Source organism: Cebus imitator, unplaced genomic scaffold (assembly GCF_001604975.1).
Source record: "Cebus imitator isolate Cc_AM_T3 unplaced genomic scaffold, Cebus_imitator-1.0 Scaffold98, whole genome shotgun sequence".
NCBI lineage: Eukaryota > Metazoa > Chordata > Mammalia > Primates > Cebidae > Cebus > Cebus imitator.
Window position 1 is genome coordinate 1,933,552 of NW_016107413.1, and position 24,889 is coordinate 1,958,440.

The 24,889-nt window shown below is 36.0% G+C and overlaps 1 protein-coding gene across 1 annotated transcript in view; it reads right to left on the reverse strand.

Annotated features, from left to right (window-relative positions):
- The window catches only part of ANKIB1 (ankyrin repeat and IBR domain containing 1), a 171,239-nt gene that overhangs the window by 47,370 nt on the left and 98,980 nt on the right, over positions 1–24,889 (reverse strand). The window contains exons 7-10 of the mRNA XM_037741345.1: positions 24,317–24,413; positions 11,574–11,782; positions 8,842–8,930; positions 613–757 (exon numbers count right to left, since the gene is read on the reverse strand). Coding sequence (XP_037597273.1) covers positions 613–757; positions 8,842–8,930; positions 11,574–11,782; positions 24,317–24,413 — 540 coding nt within the window. The remainder of the gene's footprint in view (positions 1–612; positions 758–8,841; positions 8,931–11,573; positions 11,783–24,316; positions 24,414–24,889) is intronic.

Genomic DNA, 24,889 nt, shown 5'->3' on the forward strand with positions numbered 1-24,889 from the left:
AAAAAAAAAAAAAAAAAAAAAAAGAAAAAGAAAAAAAAAAAGGATTTAGACTCAGTTTAACTGCATAGAGCAGTTAAAATGTAACTTTTAAATCATACAAATCATACACAAAATAAAGTAACTTGCCTACACTTAAGACTTCTGAATAAAAAAAGAAGACAGAAAAAAAAAAAAGAAATAAACATTATAATTCATTATATAAACCTATTACTTGGAATAAAAATAATAATAAACTTCCAAGTTGAGAATCTTTATTTCCAAATATTTTATTTAGGGACATAAAAGATAATGTATTTCGGAAAACTTAAAGTAGGTGCAATCTAATTTGAACATTATCTTGATCAATCAGTTATAAAAGTGCAACAGGCAAATTAATAAACAGTCCTGAGAAATAGTTTTATTTTAAATTTCATAAATTACCAGTACTCCTTCCCCCTTTCCTATTGTTATAAAATAACACTTTAGCTTAAAATTTTGTCACCATTACTTTATGTAACTTTTCTGACAGTGTTTCTAACAAAAGTTAGAGCCCATTATTTTGTCTTCAAAAATAAAACAAGAATTAAACAATATGTTATAAACGTTGGACAGAAAATTGGCAGCATACCTTACCTTAATATCAAACTGTAGGTATCGTTTGTCCATCTCCTTTGAAACTACACTTTCTATGATATCCACAGGCACAAGTTGGAAGCAATCATATGCAGGGCAAAAAATGTTGTGAGCTTCACCTTCTTGAATTTTCAGATTCAAAAACCTATTAAAATGATCAATGGACAGCAAAGGAGTAAGGATATTAAGTTGTGAACACATTCTAAGAATTTTCCTTTTTCTTTCCTTTATTTTTAGAGACAGGGTCTCATTCTATCACCCAGATTGGAGTACAGTGACATGATCACAGATGACTGTAGCTTCAAACTCTTTGGCTCAAGCAATCCTCCCACCTCAGTCTTCTGAGTAGCCATGCCTACAGTTGCATGCTGCTATGCCAGGCTAATTTTTAAATTTTTGGTAGAGATGGGGTCTTGCTATGTTGTTCAGGCTGGTTTCGAATTCCTGGTCTCAAGTGATTCTCCTGCCTTGGCCTCCCAAAGCTCTGGAATTATAAGCATAAGCCACTGTACTTGGTCAATTTTTCTTTATGCTGAATTTTTTGTCAGAGTATAATTAAAATAATACCAACAAACGTGAAATAGCAACTGTAATGCATATTATCTGTTAAGTCATTCATTTTCTATATCAGTATATATGCATACGCACATATATATATACATATATATACACATATATACACTTGTTTATTTTATTTTTTTACATTTCTATTGTGCTTTATCATTTCTAAAAATCTGAAACAATCTGAAAAAGTACTTTTATTTAAAATTAAAAATTCAGAAATGAGTGGCTCAGATCATATTCAATTCTCGATATGCTACAACTTTAATGAAAAGGGGGTGATGGTATAAAAATTAGCCATAGATAATTCAAGATATTGTGGGGTGGCATTAGAATATAGCATAGTTTTTTGAAAAATAGGTTTATAGGTTTTCTCTTTATATTTCATTTAGATGAATATTAAAATAAGTTTTAGGTCCTACTTAGGTATACTTGAGTAGTAAGGAAAACTGCCCTGCAAAGAAAGAAAGCAGGAATCTAGCCCAAGGTTAGATTAAAAGCAGGGTTCTTTTTTTCTTTCTTCCCCCCCTTTTTTTTTTAAGGTGGAGTCTCTCTCTCTCTCTCTCTCTCTCTCTCTGTTGCATAGGTTGGTCTCAAATTCCTGGGCTTAAGCGATCCTCCCACCTCAGCCTCTTGAGTGAGTGGCTGGGATTACAGGCATGTACTACCATGCCCAGCTAAACGGACGGTTTTGAATCAGAAAATTCCAAATCTGCCACCAATAAGGCATATAATCTTAAGCAATTTATTTAACTGTTTTAAGCCTCAGTTTCACCATATGTAAAATGGAGATAATGATGTGAACTTCCCAGGGTTGTTATAAAGATTATATATGTGAACAATCTACATGGTGCATGGCATAGAGTAAGAATTCATACATTTTAGCAAGGATTACTATTATTATTATTATGTAACACTGCCCTCAGAAAAGCAAGAAACAAAAATTTGAAGTACAGATTATGTATATTGAATTTAACACTTAAATCTAGAGAAAATAAATGGAAAACCAGGCCATTAAATCACAACTGCTTAGCCCTCACCATCAACAGTTTGATTATTCCAACTATAGTATAATATTTTTTAGTTCTCTCATTCTTTTAATTTTATTACATTACATTACAAAAAAAAAGAAAGCAACCTTACTGAGACCTTGGCAGGCCCGTTTCCTTTGCTCCGTCTTCTCTTTCATACCCTTGTCTGGGCACTTCATAGAAAACAGAGTCCCCATCAGGCAATTCTGTCACTCAAAGTGCTGTATACCACACCTCAAACCCAACAGTATCTTTAGCAATCTTTCCTTTCTTTCCACTCACTTCAGTGAAAGGGAGAGCTTCCTCTTTTACCCCCAAGCTAATCCTCAAATCTCTGGCCAACTCTGGGACTTGCACTATCCATTAACCTATCTTTTCTTTCTTTCACTTTCTAATGGCTCTTAACCTGGGCACAATAAACATGCTCAAGTTTTTCCCATTCTAAAAACCCTTTCTAACCACATGACTCTTTAGTTTCATTTCCTTTTTCTGTCACATCAAAGTTTCTTGATAAAATAGTTTATGATGATCTGTTATTCCTTCCTCATCCACTCCATACACTTCTCAATCTGTAGCATCAGGCTTCTATCACCTCTTCATTGGGCCACAATGCCTACCCATTAGCCCAATTTATTAAAGACCTCACAGTTTCTATCTTCCTTGATTTGTCTAGAGCATGAGACACTGTGAACATTTCCTTCTTTCAAATTCTCTCTGGCTTCTAGGAATTATTTTTTTCCCTTGGCATTCTTCCTATCTTTGGTAGCTCCTTATTCATTTTTTCACAAGTGCCTTTTTCACTCCTGTGCTAAACAGTGACATATAAGGTATAAGGTATACAGTGGCCAGGCGCAGTGGCTCACGCCTGTAATCCCAGCACTTTGGGGAGGCCAAGGCGGGTGGATCACCTGAGATCAGGAGCTCAAGAACAGCCTGGGCAACATGGTGAAACCTGGTCTCTACTAAAAATACAAAAAATAGCTAGGCGTGGTGGCAGGTGCCTGTGATCCCAGCTATTTGGGAGGCTGGGGCAGGAGAATTGCTTGAACCTGGAAGTGGAGGTTGCAGTGAGCCAAAATTACACTATTGCACACCTCAGCCTAGTGACAGAGTGAGACTCCGTCTCAAAAAAAAATATTGCTTCTTGGATTTTCACCTGAAAATTCTTCCCTTCCCATTTCATATAATCTCCCTGGGTTATCTAAACACCTCAAAACTATATGCTAATGACTGAAATTGAAAGCCTTGACCTCTGGGCTCAAGTGATCCTTCCACCTCAGCCTTCCAAGTAGGTGGACCTAAAGGCATGTGCCACCATACCTGGCTAATTAATTTTAATTTTTCTGTAGGAATGGGGTTTTGCTATGTTGCTTAGACTGATCTTGAACTCCTGGACTCAAGCAATCTTACCACTTAGACCTCCCAAAGTGATGGGCTTATAGGTATGAGCCACCATGTCTAGCCCAGGATATTTTCATTTAAATGCTACACAGACATTTTAAATTCAACATGATTTAAATCTTCCCCGCTATTTCCAATATGATTTAAAAACAGCATTGTCTCCAAAAAACTCTGATATATCTCAGTAGAAGGGCATTAGGCACCTCAGTTTCCAGTCAGTCAATTATTTGTATAACTCTGAATGTTAGGGCAAAAAATATTTTGGCAGAAGGACAGACGGATGAAGCACTCGGGAAATGCTGGACGGCTGCAGTTCTCAAAATATGATCTGTGAAACTGTGGGGGTGCCTGACACTTTTCAGGGGGTTTTATGAGGTCAAACTATTTTCATAATGGAACTAAGACTTTTTTTTTTTTTTTTTGTTAAAACTGTTGGTGCCTCAGAACAAGTCAGAGCAGTGGCAATAAAACTGTCTTTGTATTCTTCCCTGACCTACACCTGCAGTTTTCAAAAAAAGTTTCATTTAAGAATGTCCTTCGCCAGGTGCGGTGGCTCAGGGCTGTAATCCCAGTACTTTGGGAGGCTGAGGAGGATAGATCACCTGAGGTGAGGAGTTCAAGAACAGCTTGGCCAACATGGTGAAACCCTGGCTCTACTAAAAATACAAAAATTAGCTAGGCATGGTGGTGTGTGCCTGTAATCCCAGCTACTTAGGAGGCTGAGGCACGAAAATTGCTTGAACCTGGGAGGCAGAGGTTATGGTGAGCCAAGATCTCACCACTGCACTCCAGCCTGGGTGAAAGAGCAAGACTGTCTCAAAAAAAAAAAAAAAGTCATTGATAGAATCGTAAGAATTATTAATTTTATTAAACGATGACACGTCAATAGACATCTTTTGTGTATTCTGTGCAAAGAAATGGGAAGTAAGCATAATGAAATGCTGCTGTATACCCAAACATGATGGTTGTCTCAAAGCAAAGCTCTCTGGAGACTGCTGAAGTTGCAGGCAGGCATACCTGCTTTTTCATTAAGTACTATTTTTATTGGAAAAAATGACTATAAACAATGATTATTCAGACTTGGGTGTATGGCAGACACATTTTTTTTTTTTTAATGAATGAAATAAGACTGTCACTTCAAGGAAAAAAATGACAGCATTTGTTGGCAATGATAAAATTCAAGCCTTCAAATAAAAATTAGAACTTTGAAAAACTTTTATCTGTCCCAATACTTAAAGACTTTTCTGATGGGATTGGTAATGAGATTAACTAATGTGATTTTTCACTATATTTATGTGTAAGGAAATATGTCAATGTTGGAAGATCTGCATAACTCAGGGGACCATTATTTTCCAAATGATCAATGAATGACATGACAAAATGATGCATGGGTAAAAGATCTATTCAAAATGCAAGATAGACTAATGGATTTTATATACACGTATTTTTGAGACAGGGTCTCATCCTGTTACCCAGGTTGGACTGCAGTGGCATGATCTCGACTCACTGCAGCATCAACCTCCTGGGTTCAAACAATCCTTCCACCTCTGCCTCCTGAGTAGCTGGGACTATAAGTGCATCTAATATAAACAAAAGCTCTTTGGAATCCTCAACAACTTTTAAGACTATAAAGAAGTCTTAAGACTAAAAGTTAGAGAACTGTTAACTGTAGAGTTCCTTGTTCATACAACAAGATTCTCTTCTTTTTAGCTATGAATAAGTGGGATATCATTTATTATAATACTTATAGCCCCTTGTCAAAGTTCAGAGTTTGTTTAGACATATTTACTACATGTTGATGTTTTGAATTTCATGTATTTTAAATATATGAGAGCAGATTTAATCATATCTGGGGAATTAAATGACAGAACTGAGAAGACATCATTGAAGATAGGATCAGTTCTTTTAGCCATGTTATTATTCTTATCAAGATACAATTTAACAAAAATTTATGAGCAGAACATGGAGTTGATCAGTGTCAGTAAAAGAGATAAATCTGGGGCAAATTTTTCCTATATTTTTATCTTTCAGGCAAGATTCACAGATGATATCATAGGTAGTCTCTCTCTGCTTATTACAACACTTAGGAAGATGATAAGTAATATTTATTGAGTGATTACTATATGCAAGATCCAGTTTTAAGCACTTCACATATAGTGGGAAACTTTAAAAACCAATGATAATCCTATGAAGTACTTACTATTATCACCGCTTTATAGATTAGGAAACTGAGGCACAGGCAGACTACCACTTACCTAAATCAACAACTAATAGCAGAGTTGGAATTCACAACCCAGTGGCCTGCTACAACCAGAATCTGAGCTCTTATCCTCAATATTAGCAAAGAAATTCTATTCTGGCTAGAAAATAATTTCTATCTAATCTATTGACTGATTGATCAACTGATTGACAGGGTCTTGCTCTACTGCCCAGGCTGGAGTGCAGTGGTGTGATCACAGCTCACTGTAGTCTTTAACTCCTGGGCTCAAGTGATACTTCTGCCTCAGCTGCCCAAGTAGCTAGGACTACAGGCATGTGCTACTATGCCTGGCTATTCCCTTTTATTTTATCCCTTGGCATCCATACTTTAAAGCAGGAGTATCCAACGTTTTGGCTTTCCTGGGCCACACTGGAAGAAAAATTGTCTTGGGCTACACAAAAAATAGACTAACAATAATGACAGCTGATGAGGTGAAAACAAAAATTGCAAAAAAAAAAAAAAATATCGTAACTTTTAAGAAAGTTTATGTATTTGTGTTGGGCCACATTTAAAGCTGTCCTGGGGCCACATGCGGCCTGTGGGCCGCAGGTTAGACAAGCTTGCACTAAAGCATCTAGCTGTACTGATAAAAATGTTAGGACGAGTAAGATAGACTGAGGGGCTTTCAAACTATCTGAGGACCTTTAAAAACTATTCCTTGGTTTTAGACAGGAGTATCTTTTTCTATATTCCTAGAAAAAAACTGTGATAATTTAAAAATGATTTCGTTGGCTGGGCAAGGTGGCTCACGCCTGTAATCCCAGCACTGTGGGAGGCTGAGGCAGGCAAATTGCCTGAGGTAAGGAGTTCGAGACCAGCCTGGCCAACATGATGAAACCGTTTCTCTACTAAAAGTAGCTGGGTTTGGTGGCAGGCACCTATAATCCCAGCTACTCAGGAGGCTGAGGCAGGAAAAGCACTTGAATCCAGGATGCGGAGGTTGCAGTGAGCTGAGACTGCGCCACTGCACTCCAGCCTGGGCAACAAGAGCAAAACTCCATCTCAAAACAAAAAAAAAGATTTCATCAACATATGACTCACCCAACATGGAACTTATTTTATTGGTGACTAATTTGACAAAATTGGAGTGGAAAAGAGAATCCCAGGTAGGCTGGAAGGTACTAAGGAAATCAATAATTAGATCTTTCAAATTTAAATATTACCATAAAGTTCTTATGCCTAGTTTGTGATGAGTTTGAGAGATAGTTCCCGTGATACAAGTCAGGTGAAGAAGGTCAATAAAGCTCAAAAAAATTCAAGAAAATCCTTGAAGGATTCAGTTTTCACATACACACCAAGACCAACAGCTAACTTGGTAGAGCTCAGGTAATACTTCCTAATTCAGTACAGTTAATAATTGTAAGACAAATAAAGTACTGTACCTGGGAGGTATTTTCTGCCTCCACAACTGGATTAAGGATAGCTTTGGATTGTGAGTTCTGACCCTTGTCAATTACTTTACCTGTAACACCTGTACAGATCTGATTCTAAGTAGACTCTGAGTAGATGCTAGTCTGTCTTAAAAAGAACAACCAGATATTCTTATTTATTTTGACTTTTAAAAAGCAGTAGTTTTTTCCCCCTCCAAATGAAATCTTGCCCCTTACTCCAATTTGGAAAACAGATAAAGAAATGTACTCAAAATCAAACCAGACACTTTTGGGGGCTGAGGTGTGCGGATCACTTGAAGTCAGGAGTTTGAGACCAGCTTGACCAACATGGCAAAATCCATCTCTACTACAAATACAAAAATTAGCAGGGCATGGTGGTGTACGCCTATAGTCCCAGCTTACTCGGAAGACAGAGGCATGAGAATTGGTTAAACCTGAAAAGGAAGAGGTTGCAATGAACCAAGATAGCACCACTGCACTCCAGCCTGGGTGTCAGAGTGAGACCCTGTCTCAAAAAAAAAAAAAAAAATTAAACCAGAATGACAGCTCAGTAGTTGCCTACAAATTGGGGGTGATAAAAATGGAGGCGGAAAGAGAAGAGTAGCAGGGATTCAATGGGAAATGAGGAAACTTGGGAATGAGAGATTCTAGGAGTTGTCATGATGGTTTCAAGGTTGTATACAGATATCAAAGCTTATCAAAGTATTTATTTTAAATGTGTGGCTTTATGTATGTCAATTGTACCTCAACAAAGCTGTTTAAAAAGAAAAACTCAGAAAGTCCGCTCAGGTTCTTGCTCTCCCACCCACATAGTATTCCCCAGCTCCCTATACTTGCTAACTGGTATTCCATTAAAAAAAAAAAAAAGGTTGAAAACTTCTGATATCTAAGATTTCCTTAAATACTAATGACATGCTTCACTTAGGGCATCAGACAATAGCTTTGTGTGTCTCCAGAGATAAACATGATATTACATTGCTAATTATATCAATCTTTGTTTAGAAACTTCTCTCGAAAAGTGTAATGTAGAGCAAAGTTAATGGATGGTGAAAAAAGTATAAATCTTGAAAGGTAATGGGAAGGGTAAGAAGCAAAACAAATTTTCCATTTGTAAAATACACCCAACTATGTCTAGCAGAAACATTTAACTTTGCATTCACTAAAAAGGAATTTTAAACATGCATAATCTTACAGATTTTCAAGGCATTTTGCTTGTCACAGAAAATTCAGAGACAGCACAAAAACAAATGCTTAAAATTCCTGGGATATAAGACAAATATATTCTTGTTTGAAATTTACATTAGATATAATATAAATTAAAATACTAAAAAAACTATTTGTATACCTGCTTTGTTTCTAAAGGTATCTTATATTAAGCTAAATAGCATCAATTAAAATAGCTAGAGAAGATGTAAAAATAAAAACAAAAATACTTTTCCTTACTAGTAGAGTCTAAATTCATTTCTGTGTAACTCAGAAGTCAATATAAACAATTCGTATCATTAAATACTGAAAGCAAACAACTTTACTAACAAATCAGAGTGCTATCATGCAGTAAGAAATGCTAAGGTGCTCATATACTCACGACTCCCAACATCCTCTACAAAAGTCATGTCCACAGGGCATATCCACGGGGTCTTCAAATACAGAGATACTGCACATACAAATGTCACACTGGAGATGAAGAACAACAATGATTTAAACATAGCTATACTTTTGAAAGAGAACAATACATTCATTTTGTTCCCTTTTTTTTTTGAAGATGGAATTTCGTTCTGTTGGGCAGGCTGGAGTGCAGTGGTATGATCTCGGCTCACTGCAACCTCCGCCTCTCGGTTCAAGCGATTCTCTTGTCTCTCCTGAGTAGCTGGGATTACGGTGTGCGCCACTACACGTGGCTAATTTTTGTATTTTTAGTAGAGACGGGGTTTCACCATGTTGGTCAGGTTGGTCTCAAACTCCTAACTTTGTGATCCACCTGCCTCGGCCTCCCAGTGTTGGGACTACAGGTGTGAGCCACTGCGCTCGGCCTCGTTTGCTGTTTTAAAAGGCAAAAATACTAGTACGGTAATTAAAAGTTTTCAAAAGTGAACTCTTTCAAAGTTTTAAGGACAGTTAGTGTGCCTTTGAGTAACAAATACCATGACTACCTCGCTATAAATAATAATAGGATTTAAATGTTTTAATGCAAAAATCAAACCCTTAAATTCCAAATTTATGTAATGATCAGCAATTGTGCATTTGGAAAAGGAAGTACAAGAAACAAATCATTTGGGTCAACATCAAATTGTATATTGCAAAATAACCACTTCAGTATCATGTCCTTCATGTTACACTTACCCTTCAAAATCCACAAAAGCAGAGTAACTGTATTTTTAATTCGGCAACTCAAGATGTCCAGACTTTCCAGGGAGAGAACCCTGCTATAAAACTATGTATTAGGCTGGGCGCAGTGGCTCATGTCTGTAATCCCAGCACTTTGGGAGGCTGAGGTGGGTGGATCACTTGAGGTCAGGAGTCCAAGACCAGCCTGACCAACATGGTGAAACTCTGTTTCTACTAAAAATATAAAAATTAGCTGGGCATGGTGTTGAATGCCTGTTATTCCAGCTACTTGGTTGGCTGAGGCAGGAGAATCACTTGAACCCAGGAGGTGGAGGTTGTAGTGAGCCAAGATTGCGCCACTGCACGCCATCCTGGGCAACAAGAGCAAAACTCCATCTCAAGAAAACCCCAAAAAACAAAAAAATAACTATGCATTAAAATTATGCCATTTTAATAGCAAAAACTGCAATCACTTTTATGCCTACTTAATATCTTCTAAATAATAACTCTCTAGAAGCAAAATTTATCATGTTACATTTGCAAATTACAGGATTCTGTTTTTCAAAAAGGCACAGATCAAATGAGAAGGACTTTGATATTTATCACATATTTTGAGTGGCTGAGTCATTCAAGAAATATAAAAATCTCCTATAACAGCACACTAATGATATGCCAATTAAAAACGCTGACAATGGCAGCACTGTTTCTTAAAATAACAAAACACTTACTTTGGAAATGCATCTAGATAACAAACTCCAGAAGCTTTACTGAAACAAATACATAACTATCAATATATTGTAAATGTTTAAAAATTAGCTTTTAAGACATTATAAAAAATGTTTTTGTATTTTTGGTTTACAGTACTTACCACAAACTTAACTTTTTATATTTCAATATGATATATATATGTGTGTACGTATTTTGAGATGGGGTCTTGCTATATTGCCTAAGGTGGTCTCAAATTCTTGGGTTCAAGTGATCTTCCCAGTTCAGCCTCTTAAGTAGCTGGGATTACAGGCACACACCACCATGCCTGGCTAATATGTTGTATTTAAATCTATTTTTTTAAAAAATTTTAAATTATTTTTGGAGATGGAGTCTCGCTCTGTCACCCAGGCTGGAGTGCAGTGGTGTGACCTTGGCTCACTGCAACCTCCGCCTCCCAGGTTCAAGCAGCTCTCCTGCTTCCGCCTCTCGAGTAGCTGGGACTACAGGCGCATGCTGCCATGCCCAGCTCCTTTTTTGTATTTTAGTAGAGACAGGGTTTCACCATGTTGCCAAGGCTGGTCTTGAACTCCTGAGCTCAGGCAATCCACACGCCTTAGCCTCCCAAAGTGCTAGGATTACAGGCGTGAGCCACCACACCAGGCCTGTATTTAAATCTTTAAGCAATTGAAGTTTTTTTGTTTTTTTTTTTGAGACGGAGTTTCACTCATGTTACCCAGGCTGGAGTGCAATGGCGCGATCTCGGCTCACCTCAACCTCCGCCTCCTGGGTTCAGGCAATTCTCCTGCCTCAGCCTCCTGAGTAGCTGGGATTATAGGCACGCGCCACCATGCCCAGCTGATTTTTTGTATTTTTAGTAGAGACGGGGTTTCACCATGTTGACCAGGATGGTCTCGATCTCTTGACTTCGTGATCCACCCGCCTCGGCCTCCCAAAGTGCTGGGATTACAGGCTTAAGCCACCGCGCCCGGCCTAGCAATTGAAGTTTTAAGGGAAAATAAAATAGATGGTTTCCCTAAACTGTTTTAAGCTCTGTTTTGAAATGAGGAAAGAAACCTTTTTTTCAATCTACAATTCAGAGATTACAAAAATATTCTGTAATAATAAAAATTGACTGAAGCAAGAAAATAACTGAACCTTTCAAGAAAGATATAGGATTCAATTACAAGAATACAATAAGACACTCCATGGAACAATATTAAATTATTTGAATGCTAAAAGACTAAAAATAAAGCTATGAGAAGTAAAGTGAATACCAAATCATACCAAACTGGTATCTAAATCCCCAGGAGATAAGCTGATTTCATCTGGGGAAGTGACAGAAGAGCGTGTAGTCCTTGGAGTTCTTGGAGATGGGAGTGTGTCCCAGGCATTATACCCACTTGGTGGTGGAGTTGGCATTTGAACACCTGATCGTTGGCAGCAGTTCTCTGGGTTGGACATCCAAGCTTCAAGTAATTTCTCCCTGTCCCAGTCTTAAAGAAAAATGGAATGCATAGCTCTCAAAAAACAGAAAATTTGGTAATGTTTTAAAAGCTATATAATAACAAAAAATGAGAATAAATTTTAAAATGTAGGCCATAAAGAAAAACGTATTATATAAAAGTAGTAACTGCAAGTGAATGTCTAGGTATGTTCTTGTTATTAACATTTTTACACCAAATTTACTTGATTGTGGCTTACAACCATGCCAAAATCTAGCAGTATGGTCAAAATTTCCAGGACTTTCTACTAACAATCAAAACAGGTCACTCACATATCACTCTTGGAATTCACTACATTTCCGCTGGGATAGGTTTAATTTAGCTTCTTTACTCTTTCAAAAAATATACTTTTGTAATTGTCTTCACTGGCATCAAGTTGTAAAATGATTACACAGTTCACTACAGATATGTCAAAATGTCAATAGCCTAAAAATCATTTAATAAACAGCTGAAAGCAGAAGAAACTTCTGAAGAAATTAGAGTTATAAATAAAGTTTTAGTGAATTAGGTATAAATTCCATATTAAGAGATCTCGAACCTGGCTTAACCAAAAAAGATTATCTTCCTACTGTGAACATTTTAAAAATTGCCAAGTAAAACATATTATAATGTCTAGAGCCATAAAAACCTAACCCTTTAAAAACTACAAACTAATGCATTCAATTACTTTGCTAGGTGTTTTACACACATTACTTCATTTAATGCCCCCAGCAGACTGTTCAATTATTATTTAGGTGAAGAAATCAAGACTGAAGGAAGTTACATAACTTGTCCAAACTCACACAGAGATTTGGAACCAATTTCTGTGATTCCAAAGCCTGTGTTCTTTCCATGATCACACAGTTTCTGAGAAGACCAAAGGGTAAATTATTCACTGTAAGCACATTCTATAAAATTTTATAGCTCAAATACGAATAACTGGAAATTTTCTACACCAGGTTTTTTTTTTTTTTTTTTTTCCAACCATATTAAGCCAATGTATTTGGCAGTTTAACAAGGTAAGTATGACTTCAACATGCACTGAAAATAGAGGAGTATATTTCCAGGTAAGAAACATAAACAAACACATATAAAAAATACAGATGCTCCTTGACTTATGATGGGGTTACGGTCTTATAAACCCATTGTAAACTAAAAATATCCTAAGCTGAAAATGTGTAGTTGACTAGGAGCTATGGCTCAAAGCTGTTGCCTAGCATTTCAAGAGTAGTATGGATCTACTGAATGCATATTGATTTAGCACCATTATCAGCAAAAAAAAATCGTAAGTCAAACCATCCTAAGTCAGGGACTATCTGTATATACAGAGGTTTTCTGGTGATTACTTTACGTAAGTAGAATGTCACGTAAACTTTATCTCCTTTTCCCACTTAATCAACCTGAAAATCTCTCTAAGTAAACTAGTTTAATATTAGTTTCTTCTTTTTAATGACTGCATATTAATCTACTGTATGAAACAATTTGTGTGTCATGATTTAGTCAAATATCCCCCTACTTTGTTTACAGTTATTTCTCTGCCACAACGAGGCTGTAATATACATCAGTGCAGTTACAGTCATGTATATATTCATGTTTATATTGATATTTCCTTGGTATAAATTCTCTGGAATGAGGCAATGAGTCTAAGGCCCATCATGTTTTTAAAAGATAATGCTAGATGGCTTTCCAAAAGGGTTATAACAATTTTTTTTTTTTTTTTTTTTTACAGAGTCTCACTCTGTCACCCAGGCTGAAGTGCAATGGAATGATCTGAGCTCACTGCAGCCTCCGCCTCCCAGTTCGAGAGATTCTCATGCCTCACCCTCTCAAGTAGCTGAGATTACAGGCATGCACCACCGCTCCCAGCGAAGTTTTGTATTTTGTTTTTTAGTAGAGACAGGGTTTCACCATGTTGCCCAGGCTGGTCTCGAATCCCTAACCTCAAGTGATCTGCCTGCCTCAGCCTCCTGGGGTGTGAGCCACCACGCCTGGTGGGTTATGGCAAGTTTTACGTCTGTCAGCAATGAGGAACCTTACCAATTTTTTCTAGAGCAACGAATGTTAGTTCTTTTAAACATTTATAAACTGATAGTTCATTGTTATTTTAATTCACATTTTCTTGACAACTGATGAATTCAAACATCTTTTGATGTGTTTCTTGGCCATTTGGATGTGCTCTTCCATGAATTACCTATCCATATCTCTTTGCCATTTTGCTACTGGGATATTTACCAATTTCTTATCAATTTAAAGAAGATTTTCGTATACAATAAACATTAGCTAATATTGTTTCCAAATCAAAATTATGTTTCCTTACTTCGTATACTTACAACAAAATGTTAAAAATCCAATATACTTTAATATAGATATCTCTTCTTTAGCTTGTTTTCTTGTCTTAGAAACTCAGAGGTTTTCTTCTGTCTTTAGATTTACATGTAAGTCTCCTAGACCTTCTCCTAAAATTGATGAATTTACTTTATATCCCTCATCCTTTTTTTTCTTGGTCTTCCAATTTAATTTAATTTAATTCATTTGACTGGCCATCATATTAGGAAATTATATATCCTTTACCTACTGATCTATAATGTCATCTTTAGATAAATTCCCAAATACTGTAAATTATATTTACTATTCTGTTTCAATGGCCTATCTGTCTACATTTGAACAAGTGCCATGCTGACTGAATTGCAGTGGCTTATAGTGTGTTCTTTTTTCTGGGAAGGCTAACTCCTTTCACTGAATGAGTGCACCTGATCTCTGTGACTGTTAGGAAACTGAGGAAGAGCTGAATAGGTAGGCTGAGTCCTCTTATTTAGACCCAAGGTTGGAGTCAGAGTTCAGAGACAGCTGCATTACAGAGACTCAGGATTAGCATAAAAGATTACCTTGCACAAAAAAAGCCATAATTAAAAAAAAAATTAAGTGGCCAAATAAAGAGAATGGTTCCATGGTTCCATTTGAGACACAAATTAATGTTCTTTAAGACTAAGGGAGGAGAAACACTTCAAAGGAAAAGTAAAGAAAACACTTACCAAAGAACTAGAATTTTCTAATGAAGATAATACATGTAATTGAGCCCCCATCATTAAAAAACAAAAACAAAAACAAAAGCCCTACAACCAATCAAACCCCAGAAAAATAAAAGAACATGAGAAAGGTAAAGCAGAAATTATATGTTAGGAACTATTGATAGAAAAAAAATGATAGACAACCTATAAACTGCAGAAAAAAAGAAAGACAAAAATCTAAGAATTAAAAAGAAAATCTAAGGCAATTGGAAAAACTCAGCATATACACATTGAAACTGAAAATATGATACGGCTATATGTAGAGAGAAAACTAAAACTCTAACAAAATGCAATGTCTTTCAAACTGTAAACTTAGTTATGGGCAGAGCTTGACCTATATTGCAATTGATTTTATCGCCATTACTCAGCCTAGAGCCTAGTTCAAAGTGTATATTCAATAGAAATCTGTTGAATGAACAAATGAATATAAAACCACATGCCGATATTATTACTGAAGTAGATAATATTCCAGGAAATTGTAAATGATTAAGGCTGAAGAATTCATGAAAAGGTAGTAATTCTAAGCAGACTAATAACATTGGAAGAAACTGAAGAATACAGTAATTATTTCTTTAAAAAGTATAGGGTTCATATGGTTTCATAAACAAATTTTAAAAAATTTTCAAGTAGAAATTAATTCTTATGTCCTTGCATAAGCATAAAGAAAAAAGAAAGATTCCTAGGTTTTTTTTTTTTTTTTTTTTTTTTTTGAGATGGAGTTTCCATTGCCCAGGCAATGAGAACGATAAATTAAAAAAAAATTTTCAAATAGAAATTAATTCTTGTGTCCTTGCATAAGCATAAAGAGAAAAGAAAGATTTCTAGATTTTGTTTTTGTTTTTTTGAGATGGAGTTTCACTCTTGTTGCCCAAGCTGGTGTGCAATGGTGCGATCTTGGCTTACTACAATCTCCACCCCCTGGGTTCAAGCGATTTCCCTGCCTTATCCTCCCAAGTAGCTGGAATTAAAGGCACCTGCCATCCTGCCTGGCTAATTTTTTGTATTTCTAGTAGAGATGGGGTTCCACCATGTTGGCCAGCCTGGTCTCGAACTCCTGACCTTAGGTGATCCATGTACCTCTGCCTCGTAAACTGCTGAGATTACAGGTGTGAGCCACCACACCCGGCTCCTAGATTTTTTTTAAAAGCAATTATAAAAACCTAAAATGCCAAAACCCAACCTTCAAACCTTGACATTATTAGCACAAATAGCTGGGATATGTAAAATGCAAAATCATAGAACGTAGAATTATAAAAACAACACATACCTCAAACATTTAATAAAACATATGTATTAATTTACTAACTGTTTTTTATTTTTGAGGGAAGGTCTAGCTCTGTCACCCAGCCTAGAGTGCAGTGGTATGATCACGGCTCACTGCAGCCTTGGACTCCTGGGTTCAAGTGATCATCCTACCTCAACCTCCTGAGTAGCTGGGACTTAGGTGTGTGCCACCATGCCTGGCTTTTTTTGTTGTTGTTTTTTAATTTTTGTAGAGACAAGGTCTCACTATGTTGCCCAAGTGTGTCTTGAACTCCTAAGCTCAGGTGATCTTCCTGTCTTGGCTCTCAAAGTGCTAAAATTACAGATCTAAGCCACTATACCTAGCCTTACTAATCTTTTCTATGTAGGGCCAAGCGCTTTTCTTTGACTTATTGTTCTCCTTCTATTTCCCATTTCTTGCCTAAACTATACCCACAAAACATTGTCCATTTCTCATTGTTATTTCCTTAGATTAAGATTTAAAACACATTCAGATAGCAATATGAATATAAAGGCCTAGATTTTTATGACCTCCCCTTTTTCTTCAGTTATTTCACTCACACATAATGTCAGAGCAATTTTAAAACAAACTTGCCTTTATCAAGGTTTTCTAAAGCCTCCAAATGAGATTTCAATAAATAACTATTTACTCATGTTTTATCAGTACCATTCCATTATATTATGTAATTACAACAAGGTATACAACTGAAATAATCAGGTTTGTTAATTGTTATTCATTCAAGCTAAGTGCATGGGAATTCTGAAAAGGAGCCCACTAGTAGGAGCGGTCAGTCTGTTTGATAAAGAGAATGCTGAAAGCTAAGTTGATGTGAGTTAAGACACCGTTTACTGTCTACATAAAATATTATTAATAGGAAACCAAATACACAAAACATATATCCCAAGCCCAAGTATGCCTTATTCCTGGAATACAGGGACAGTTGAACATTAGGAAAGAAATTTATAATACCTATGTATCAAAGGAGAAAATCAGTATTATCATTTTTGGAAAAGATCTGGAAAAAGGAAGACAACCTGAAAAATTACTCCTGAATTTTTACAAAGATAGCTCTTAAATAGTAATAAAAATATACTGTTTTAACATAATAAACACAATCTCTTTCAAACCAATAACCTAATTCTTAATTTTAAAAGAATTTCAATTATCTGTTCACTGATGCATTACAAGAATTTATTTCCTGCTCAAATGAGTCTGAGATCTAGACAACTTCTCCATTTGGAGTTTTCAAAGTTTACTGCTTAGTACACAGTAAAGAACAAAAAATTGGGACTGAATGAATGAATTTCCACTTAAGCCAAGAAAATAATAAGCATTACTAATAATGTTATATAGGAGTACTAGCCAATGTAATTAAACCAGATAAAAGATAAGGGAAAGGTTCGGGTATGATAACCATTATTTACAAATGATAGGATAGCCCTCCTGGTAATCTTAAGAAAACCATAAGGGATACTCTGAATATAATAAACAAAGTTCCACTTCTGGTAATGGTAAAGTAGCTACTATCAGACCAACTCTCCAACAGATAATAACTATAAATATTGGACAAAATATAAATAACAACTATTTGAGGACACTAGGCAGAAATTGGAGAGGAGTTAATGTCTGACAAAATGAAAAAGCACTATATAAGTTTCTATTTCTACAAGTTTTTCTCTGTGGGCAGACGACATTTGACAAAAGGACAGAATCTTGGATTTTTACTAGCTTAAGAACCTGAGATTAGATTCAGGAGGACCAGAGCATTCAGACATGAGGGAGAATGGCCTAGAAAAGAGAGAGTGACAGGAAGCACAGATTCTGGATGTAGACTCTCCAAATATCAAACTGAAGCCTACATATAATGCCAAAGCAATATATTCTAAATGTCTAAGATACCAATTTCAAATTACTAGACATGTGGAAAAACTGGAAAATGTCAGAAAATGCAATAGTGGACACCATCCTTGAGGTAATCCATATGTTGGAATAGTAATCACCATGGATTTAAAAAATGATCAAGAACATAAAGAACAATAGTTTGTAAAGAACAAAAAGCCAGGAAAACTCAGTAAATAAATAAAAGCTATAAAAAAGAACCAACTGGAAATTCTAGAACTGAAAAACAATTCTGAAAAATTTTTTTACACTGTTGGCTTAACAGCAGTTTAGAAGAGATGAAAAAGAGATCAGAGGGAAAATTTGGTGAACTTGGAGAAAGAAATGATCCAATCTGAAGAACAAAAAAAGATGGATTCATTTATTTAAAATACATATGGCTGTTTAAAGCAAAAATTATGACACTGCATTGTGATATTTATGATTACGTCTATAATAATGACAGCATAAGGGATGGGGCAATGAACCCATATATAGTTGTTAAGATTCTTACATTTTTATGTGAAGTGGTACTACACTAATTCCCACTATAAAATGAGAAGAATGTATACAACTGTCCAGAAAGCAGCATGTTAAAGAATAAAATGCAAAGAAGAACAAACTAAAAACCCAACAGATAATTAAAATCAAATCCCAAGATTATTCAACTAATTCAAAAGACAGCAGAGAAGGAGGAACAGAGAATAAAAAATAAGAGACAAACAGAAAAAAGAAACAAACAAATAGTGAAATGGACGATCTAAATCCACCACAGCAATAATTACATTAAATATAAATGGACTAAACAGTCCAATAAAAAGGTAGAGGTTATTAGAATAGATAAACAAAGAACTCAACTATATGCAATTTACAAGATATGCAAATAGGATAAAAAAGCTGAAGTGCTACATTAATATCAGATAAAGAGAAAATAATAAAAGGGATATTTCATCATGAGAAAAGAGTCAGAAAGACATAATCATAAATGTATATGAGCCTAAAACCAGAGCTTCAAAACAGAGTAAGCAAATTGATAGCATTAAGGAGGAGCTAGATACAAATCCACATTCATAAATAAAAATTTTAACATTCCCCTCTCATCAACTGATAGAACTAGTCTTTAATTTTTCTTTAATTTTATTAGTAAAGATGCAGATAATTTAAAGGACACCATCGACCTTAATTAACATTTATAGAACACTACGATGAACATCTTCACAATACATTCCTGTCAAATGCACATGGTATAGTCATCAAGACAGACTATAAGCTTAAACAAGCTTCACCAAATTTCAAAAGACTGAAATCTTAACTAGTAAAGCTGAAGTGAAACAATAAGACATCTAGAATAATCTAAAATATTTGAAAATTAGACTATCACTCTAAGTAACAGATGGGACAAGGGAGAAAGGGAAATTTTAAAAATATTTTTAAATGAATGAAAAAATACAAAATACACATTTTTGGCCTTAACAGAAAAAAAAAAGTAAAAAGGATATAAATGACAAATCACAAAAAGAAATACAAATGTCCAGAAAATATGAAAATATACTAGACTTCACTTTAAATAAGAAATGTACAGTTTTAATTAAGAACATATTGTTTAAACTTGTAATTTTACTGCTAAAAATTTATCCTAAGTAATGGATAGACACACAAGGCATGTTTGAAGGATGCTAATCACAGCACTGTTTACAACAGCAAAAAAGGGTGCAAATTGCAATAGAGTATGGTATGTTTATATAATGAGAAAGTTATGTAGCTATATAGTTATTGATATGAAAAGCTTTTTATCATGCATTAATTTTTAAAAGCATATTATAAAATATCATATGTAGATTAAGCCTACTGTTGTTACAAACAATATTAACTTCTCTGTGTCCTATTGAATTTTCATTCACATAGATAATATATTTATTACTTTTAGAGTCATATAAAAATCATGAGAGCCATTTTTAGTTTGAAAATGACAACTATAAAAAAGTTGATGTTTATTTCTTTTACTTTTTTCTTAATTTATTTTACTATTTGAAAATTATTTTATTTTCAAAAATATTTCTTCATACCGAAATCAGGAGACAATTCTTTGTAAGATAATTTTTTAGAATTTGTCTCAGTATACTACATCTGGAATGCATGCCCCATACAGTTCCTCAAGTTTTCTCATTGCTGCCTTTCAAAATGTTAGCAATGGGGCATAGTATAAAGATCATCCTTTGGAATCAGGCAGTCTTTTTTTTTTTTTTTTTTTTTGAGATGGAGTTTCGCTCTTGTTACCCAGGCTGGAGTGCAATGGCACAATCTCGGCTCACCGCAACCTCCACCTCCCGGGTTCAGGCAATTCTCCTGCCCCAGCCTCCTGAGTCGCTGGGATTACAGGCACGCGCCACCATGCCCAGCTAATTTTTTGTATTTTTAGTAGAGACGGGGTTTCACCATGTTGACCAGGATGGTCTCGATCTCTTGACCTCATGATCCACCCGCCTCAGCCTCCCAAAGTGCTAGGATTACAGGCTTGAGCCACCGTGCCCGGCCCCAGGCAGTCTTGAGTTCAAATTCCAGATGTTACTTACTTAACTAAGCAAAATACAGGGTAATTATACCCACTTTGATTCTGTCTTAAGTCTCTGTTTGTAATGTACTTAGTATAGGGTCTGCAACACAGAAGGAATTCAATAATAACAGCATTAAATACTATTACCTCTTAAAAAATTTATCCTTGGAATAAAGTAATCACAAATGAACGCAAGAATAAGTGTCATCTCCTGAATTTGCTTTAGCTTAGAACATCCAAACAATTTTCTTATATATAGTCATTAAAAGTGTTCATTATAATAACTATTGAAAAATGTTTAGGATGTTATGTGAAGACCTTTAATAAACATAAATTGTTTACTGTGTTAAAATGTGTCACATATAAAAAATGTGAGGCATACAAAGCAAAAATAACTTTCTTAGGATAATATGATTATTTTTCAAAAATTTCCATAAGCTGCTTTTTAATAAAGGTAAAGACAACTAATATAATTAATACAGACAGACATTAAATATGCTAAATTTTAGTCTTTTCTATCACAAATATTTTTCAGAAAAATTTTGTTAACTCTATCACATCAGACTCCTTAGCAAATATTTATTGAATACCTTTTATGTCCCATCCAGTATGTCAGGCAGTGGGGATACAATGATAGGAAAAACCAGATATAATTCCTTTCCTGTCTCTATGGAACTTACAGTCTAGTAAGGAGAAAGACATTAGTAAACACATAAACAACAACAACAAATCACCACTGACAGAACTCCATAAAGAGAGGTAGAAAACTGGAGTCAGGGAGGTCAGAGAGGGCATCCCTAGGAAAATGGCATGGAGTGGAGACCTAAAGATGAGTGCGAGTTAACCAGATGAAAGGGGGAGGGAAAGACATTCTAGAAAGAATACAGTATGTTCAAAGGCCTGTGGCAGGAGGGAGGGTAGCACCCTTGTGAAATTAAAAAGGTCAGTGTAGCTGGAGCATGGGACTAGACGAGAAGCATTGTATGAGATAAGGCCAGAGAAACAGGCAGGGGCTCAGTCATGCAGAATTTAAAAAAAAATAATAAACACTTCCATTTTCAGTTTAGAAGTGATAGGCAGTCAATGAAAAATCAGGACTAGAGATAGGAAAAATAGGTTGTTGTGATTAGATTTGAAAAGATTATTCTGACTTTCTTACTTCTGTAGTATAATTGAGAGATGATGGCAGCTAGTGGAAATGAAGAAAAAGGAAGAAGTTTAAGATTGAGGAGAGGAAGCTGACAATTAAGTGATGACAGGATGGGAGAGGAAATGTCAAAGTTGGTGTCCAGGTTTCTACCTTGAATACCCAGTTGGTTGGCTGGTGCTGCCATTTATGGAGTTAGGGAAGACCAGAGAACCAGGTACAGTTGCAAGGACATCATCATAGTTTTAAACATGATGAATTTAAGGTGGTTTTGAGAACAGACTGGAGGGGCTTTCACAGAGGCAATTATATACAGCAGTGAAGTATATAGTTCATAAGAGAGGTCTAGTCCAGGGCGGAGAAATGTATACTTACAAAAGTCTTGGGAGAAGGTAACATTTCCCAGGAAAAGAATAAAATGAGATGTGGGAACACCAATGTTTAATTGCCTAGAAGATGATGAACCTCCAAAGGAGTTAAAAATAATGCTTCAAAATAAATTTATTCTAAGCACAAGCAAATTAGCCTCAGTCACATATTTTGTAAATTATATTTATTTTCTCATTAGGTATTATTCAATTACATAAGTTACTTTTATTACTGGGGATACTCATCAGAGAACAACCTTTGTATTCCTAACACAGTCCTTCTTAAAATTCAATTACTATTTAGTAAATACTGCTAATATTTCTGCTGTCTGCTTTATTTAGATCAACTTCATTACCATGGGATTAAATTTAACAAGAATAGTGTAATACTCAAATCTATTTTCCTGAATAAAACTGAATGAATGTTATCAAGGATACAATCTATAAATCTTCCTAATGGTTCAGTTTAATAGCTCTAAAACAGCCTGTCCTGGCTTTAAGAGGAATTATAGTAAACTGTAGTTCTGTGCAGTATCTATTTAACTCACAAGCATCATTTATCTCTGTAAATCTTATTTGCTTATTGAATGTCACGGATATGATCTAAACAATAGAGAAGAAAACCTGAATTAGCCTCCATTTTATGCCCAATAGGGGAATGAAATATAGAACAATGCTTTAGTAGTTTATCAATGCCAAAATTCAGTTGGATTTCATCTTATTATAAAAGAATTTAGGGAAATATCAATGGAGTAAAAATGGAGTTGATCATTTAATAATATTTAATAATACAATGCATAAAAAAATGAGATAAAATGTTTCTTTTAATTATGGTGAAATTACAGGTAAAGTTAGATTCTATGTGATACTATAGCTCAAGAGTTAAGACACATAGGATTTGGCTGAAAGTAGATACCTTTGGCAAAGACGCCTATCTGTACACAAAAACGCTATAGTGTAGAAGCATTTTGTTTGTTTGTTTGCAGTTAGGATGGTCATGTGACAGTGAGGTTAATGAATGGAATATGTGCAGACATAACATATGCTGCTTCTAGGAGTGGCTCCTAAAACTTCCTACAATTGTTCCTTCATGTTCTTTTCTCTAACTAGTTGGCTAGAACTAGTGGGCCTAGACAGCCCCCAGGACAACCTTAGAAGTGATGTTGTTGGCCAGGTGGGGTGGCTCACGCCTGTAATCCCAGCACTTGGGGAGGCCAATGTGGGCAGATCACTTGAAGTCAGGAGTTTCAGACCAGCTGGCCAACATGGTGAAACCCTATCTCTACTAAAAATACAAAAATTAGCCAGGTGTGGTGGAGTGGGCCTGTAGTCCCAGCTACTCGGGAGACTGAGGCAAGAGAATCGCTCGAATCCAGGAGGCGGAGGTTGCAGTGAGCCAAGATCACACCACTGCACTCTAGACTGGGTGACAGAGTTAGACTATCTCACAAAAAAGAAGTCATGCTGTTTAAGATGGCAATGTCTCAGTCAGTCAGAGTCCCTGACCACAGTCCACATCCTACCTAATCTAAATGAAAATGCTTTGGACTATCACATGATTAAGAAACGTTTACTGTGCTTGATCCTACATTTTTGTTTCAGCAGCAGCCTACCCTAACAGTACAACTATGATGTGATAGCTCCTCGCCGATGAACAGATTCTACTTTTCTGCCAGCTCTACATTATATTTAAATGCATACCTTGCATTTAAAAACCTCAAGCAAAGGACAGAGTATATCTTCTGGTGCTATGACCCTAACCCTAATGAAACACAACTTAAAGTATTTTGTGTTTCTGTACAATACAAGTTTTTTACATTATGACTAGTAAGTGTTTTTGTTTTTATAAACTATTCAGAATTTCTAAATTTAAGTTATTTACTCAGGTCTAAAGTTGTTTCTATAGAATTTACTTTGATGTTTGTAAACATGGCAATAAAAACATAATTTTATAACAAAAAGGCTGATTTTCAAAAAATATAAAAATAACATTTCTGACGTATTATCTATTCATTCCAAAACTATTTTCTGAGGGATTAATATATATTAGGTATTATGGAAACAAAAAAAATTAAAAGCTGCCATTTCAAGGAGCTTCAATGTTAATATAAAAGAAAAAAAATCAGGGAGAGGATCCAAGATGGCCGAATAGGAACAGCTCAGGATTGCAGCTCCCAGTGAAAGCACAGAAGGTGAGTGGACGCCGCATTTCCAGACGGATTTTTATTGCCCACAGACCAGGAGATTCCCAGGCGGAGGAGCCCTACAGGTCGCCAGCGCGGCTGTTTTGGCCAGTGCGGCTGTTTTGGCCAGTGCGGCTGCTTTGCTGGCGCCCCGGTGCAGCGGTTCTCTGTACAAAATACACTGGATCGGGTGCCCTTTTAGCGGGCGATTGGAGACCCGGAAAGGCAGATCGCCCATTCATCTGATTTAAAAAGGAACTGAAACAGGGAGACAGGCCAGGAGATTCCTGGGCAAAAAAACGGCCAGGAATGTCAGCACGGCTGTTTCAGCCAGTGCAGGAAGTCGCCCGCACAGGAAATCACACAGATCTGGGTGCCTTTTCTTTTTTTTTTTTGAGACGGAGTTTTGCTCTTGTTACCCAGGCTGGAGTGCAATGGTGCAATCTCGGCTCACTGCAACCTCCACCTCCTGGGTTCAGGCAATTCTCCTGCCTCAGCCTCCTGAGTAGCTGGGATTACAGGCACGCATCCGGGCGCCTTTTCAACAGGCGACTGGAACACCTGGGAGGGAGTCGACCGTTCAATTAAAAAGAAAAACAAAAAAACCCAGACTCTGAGTCAGGGAGTCAGGTGATCAGACTCGGCTGGACCCACCCC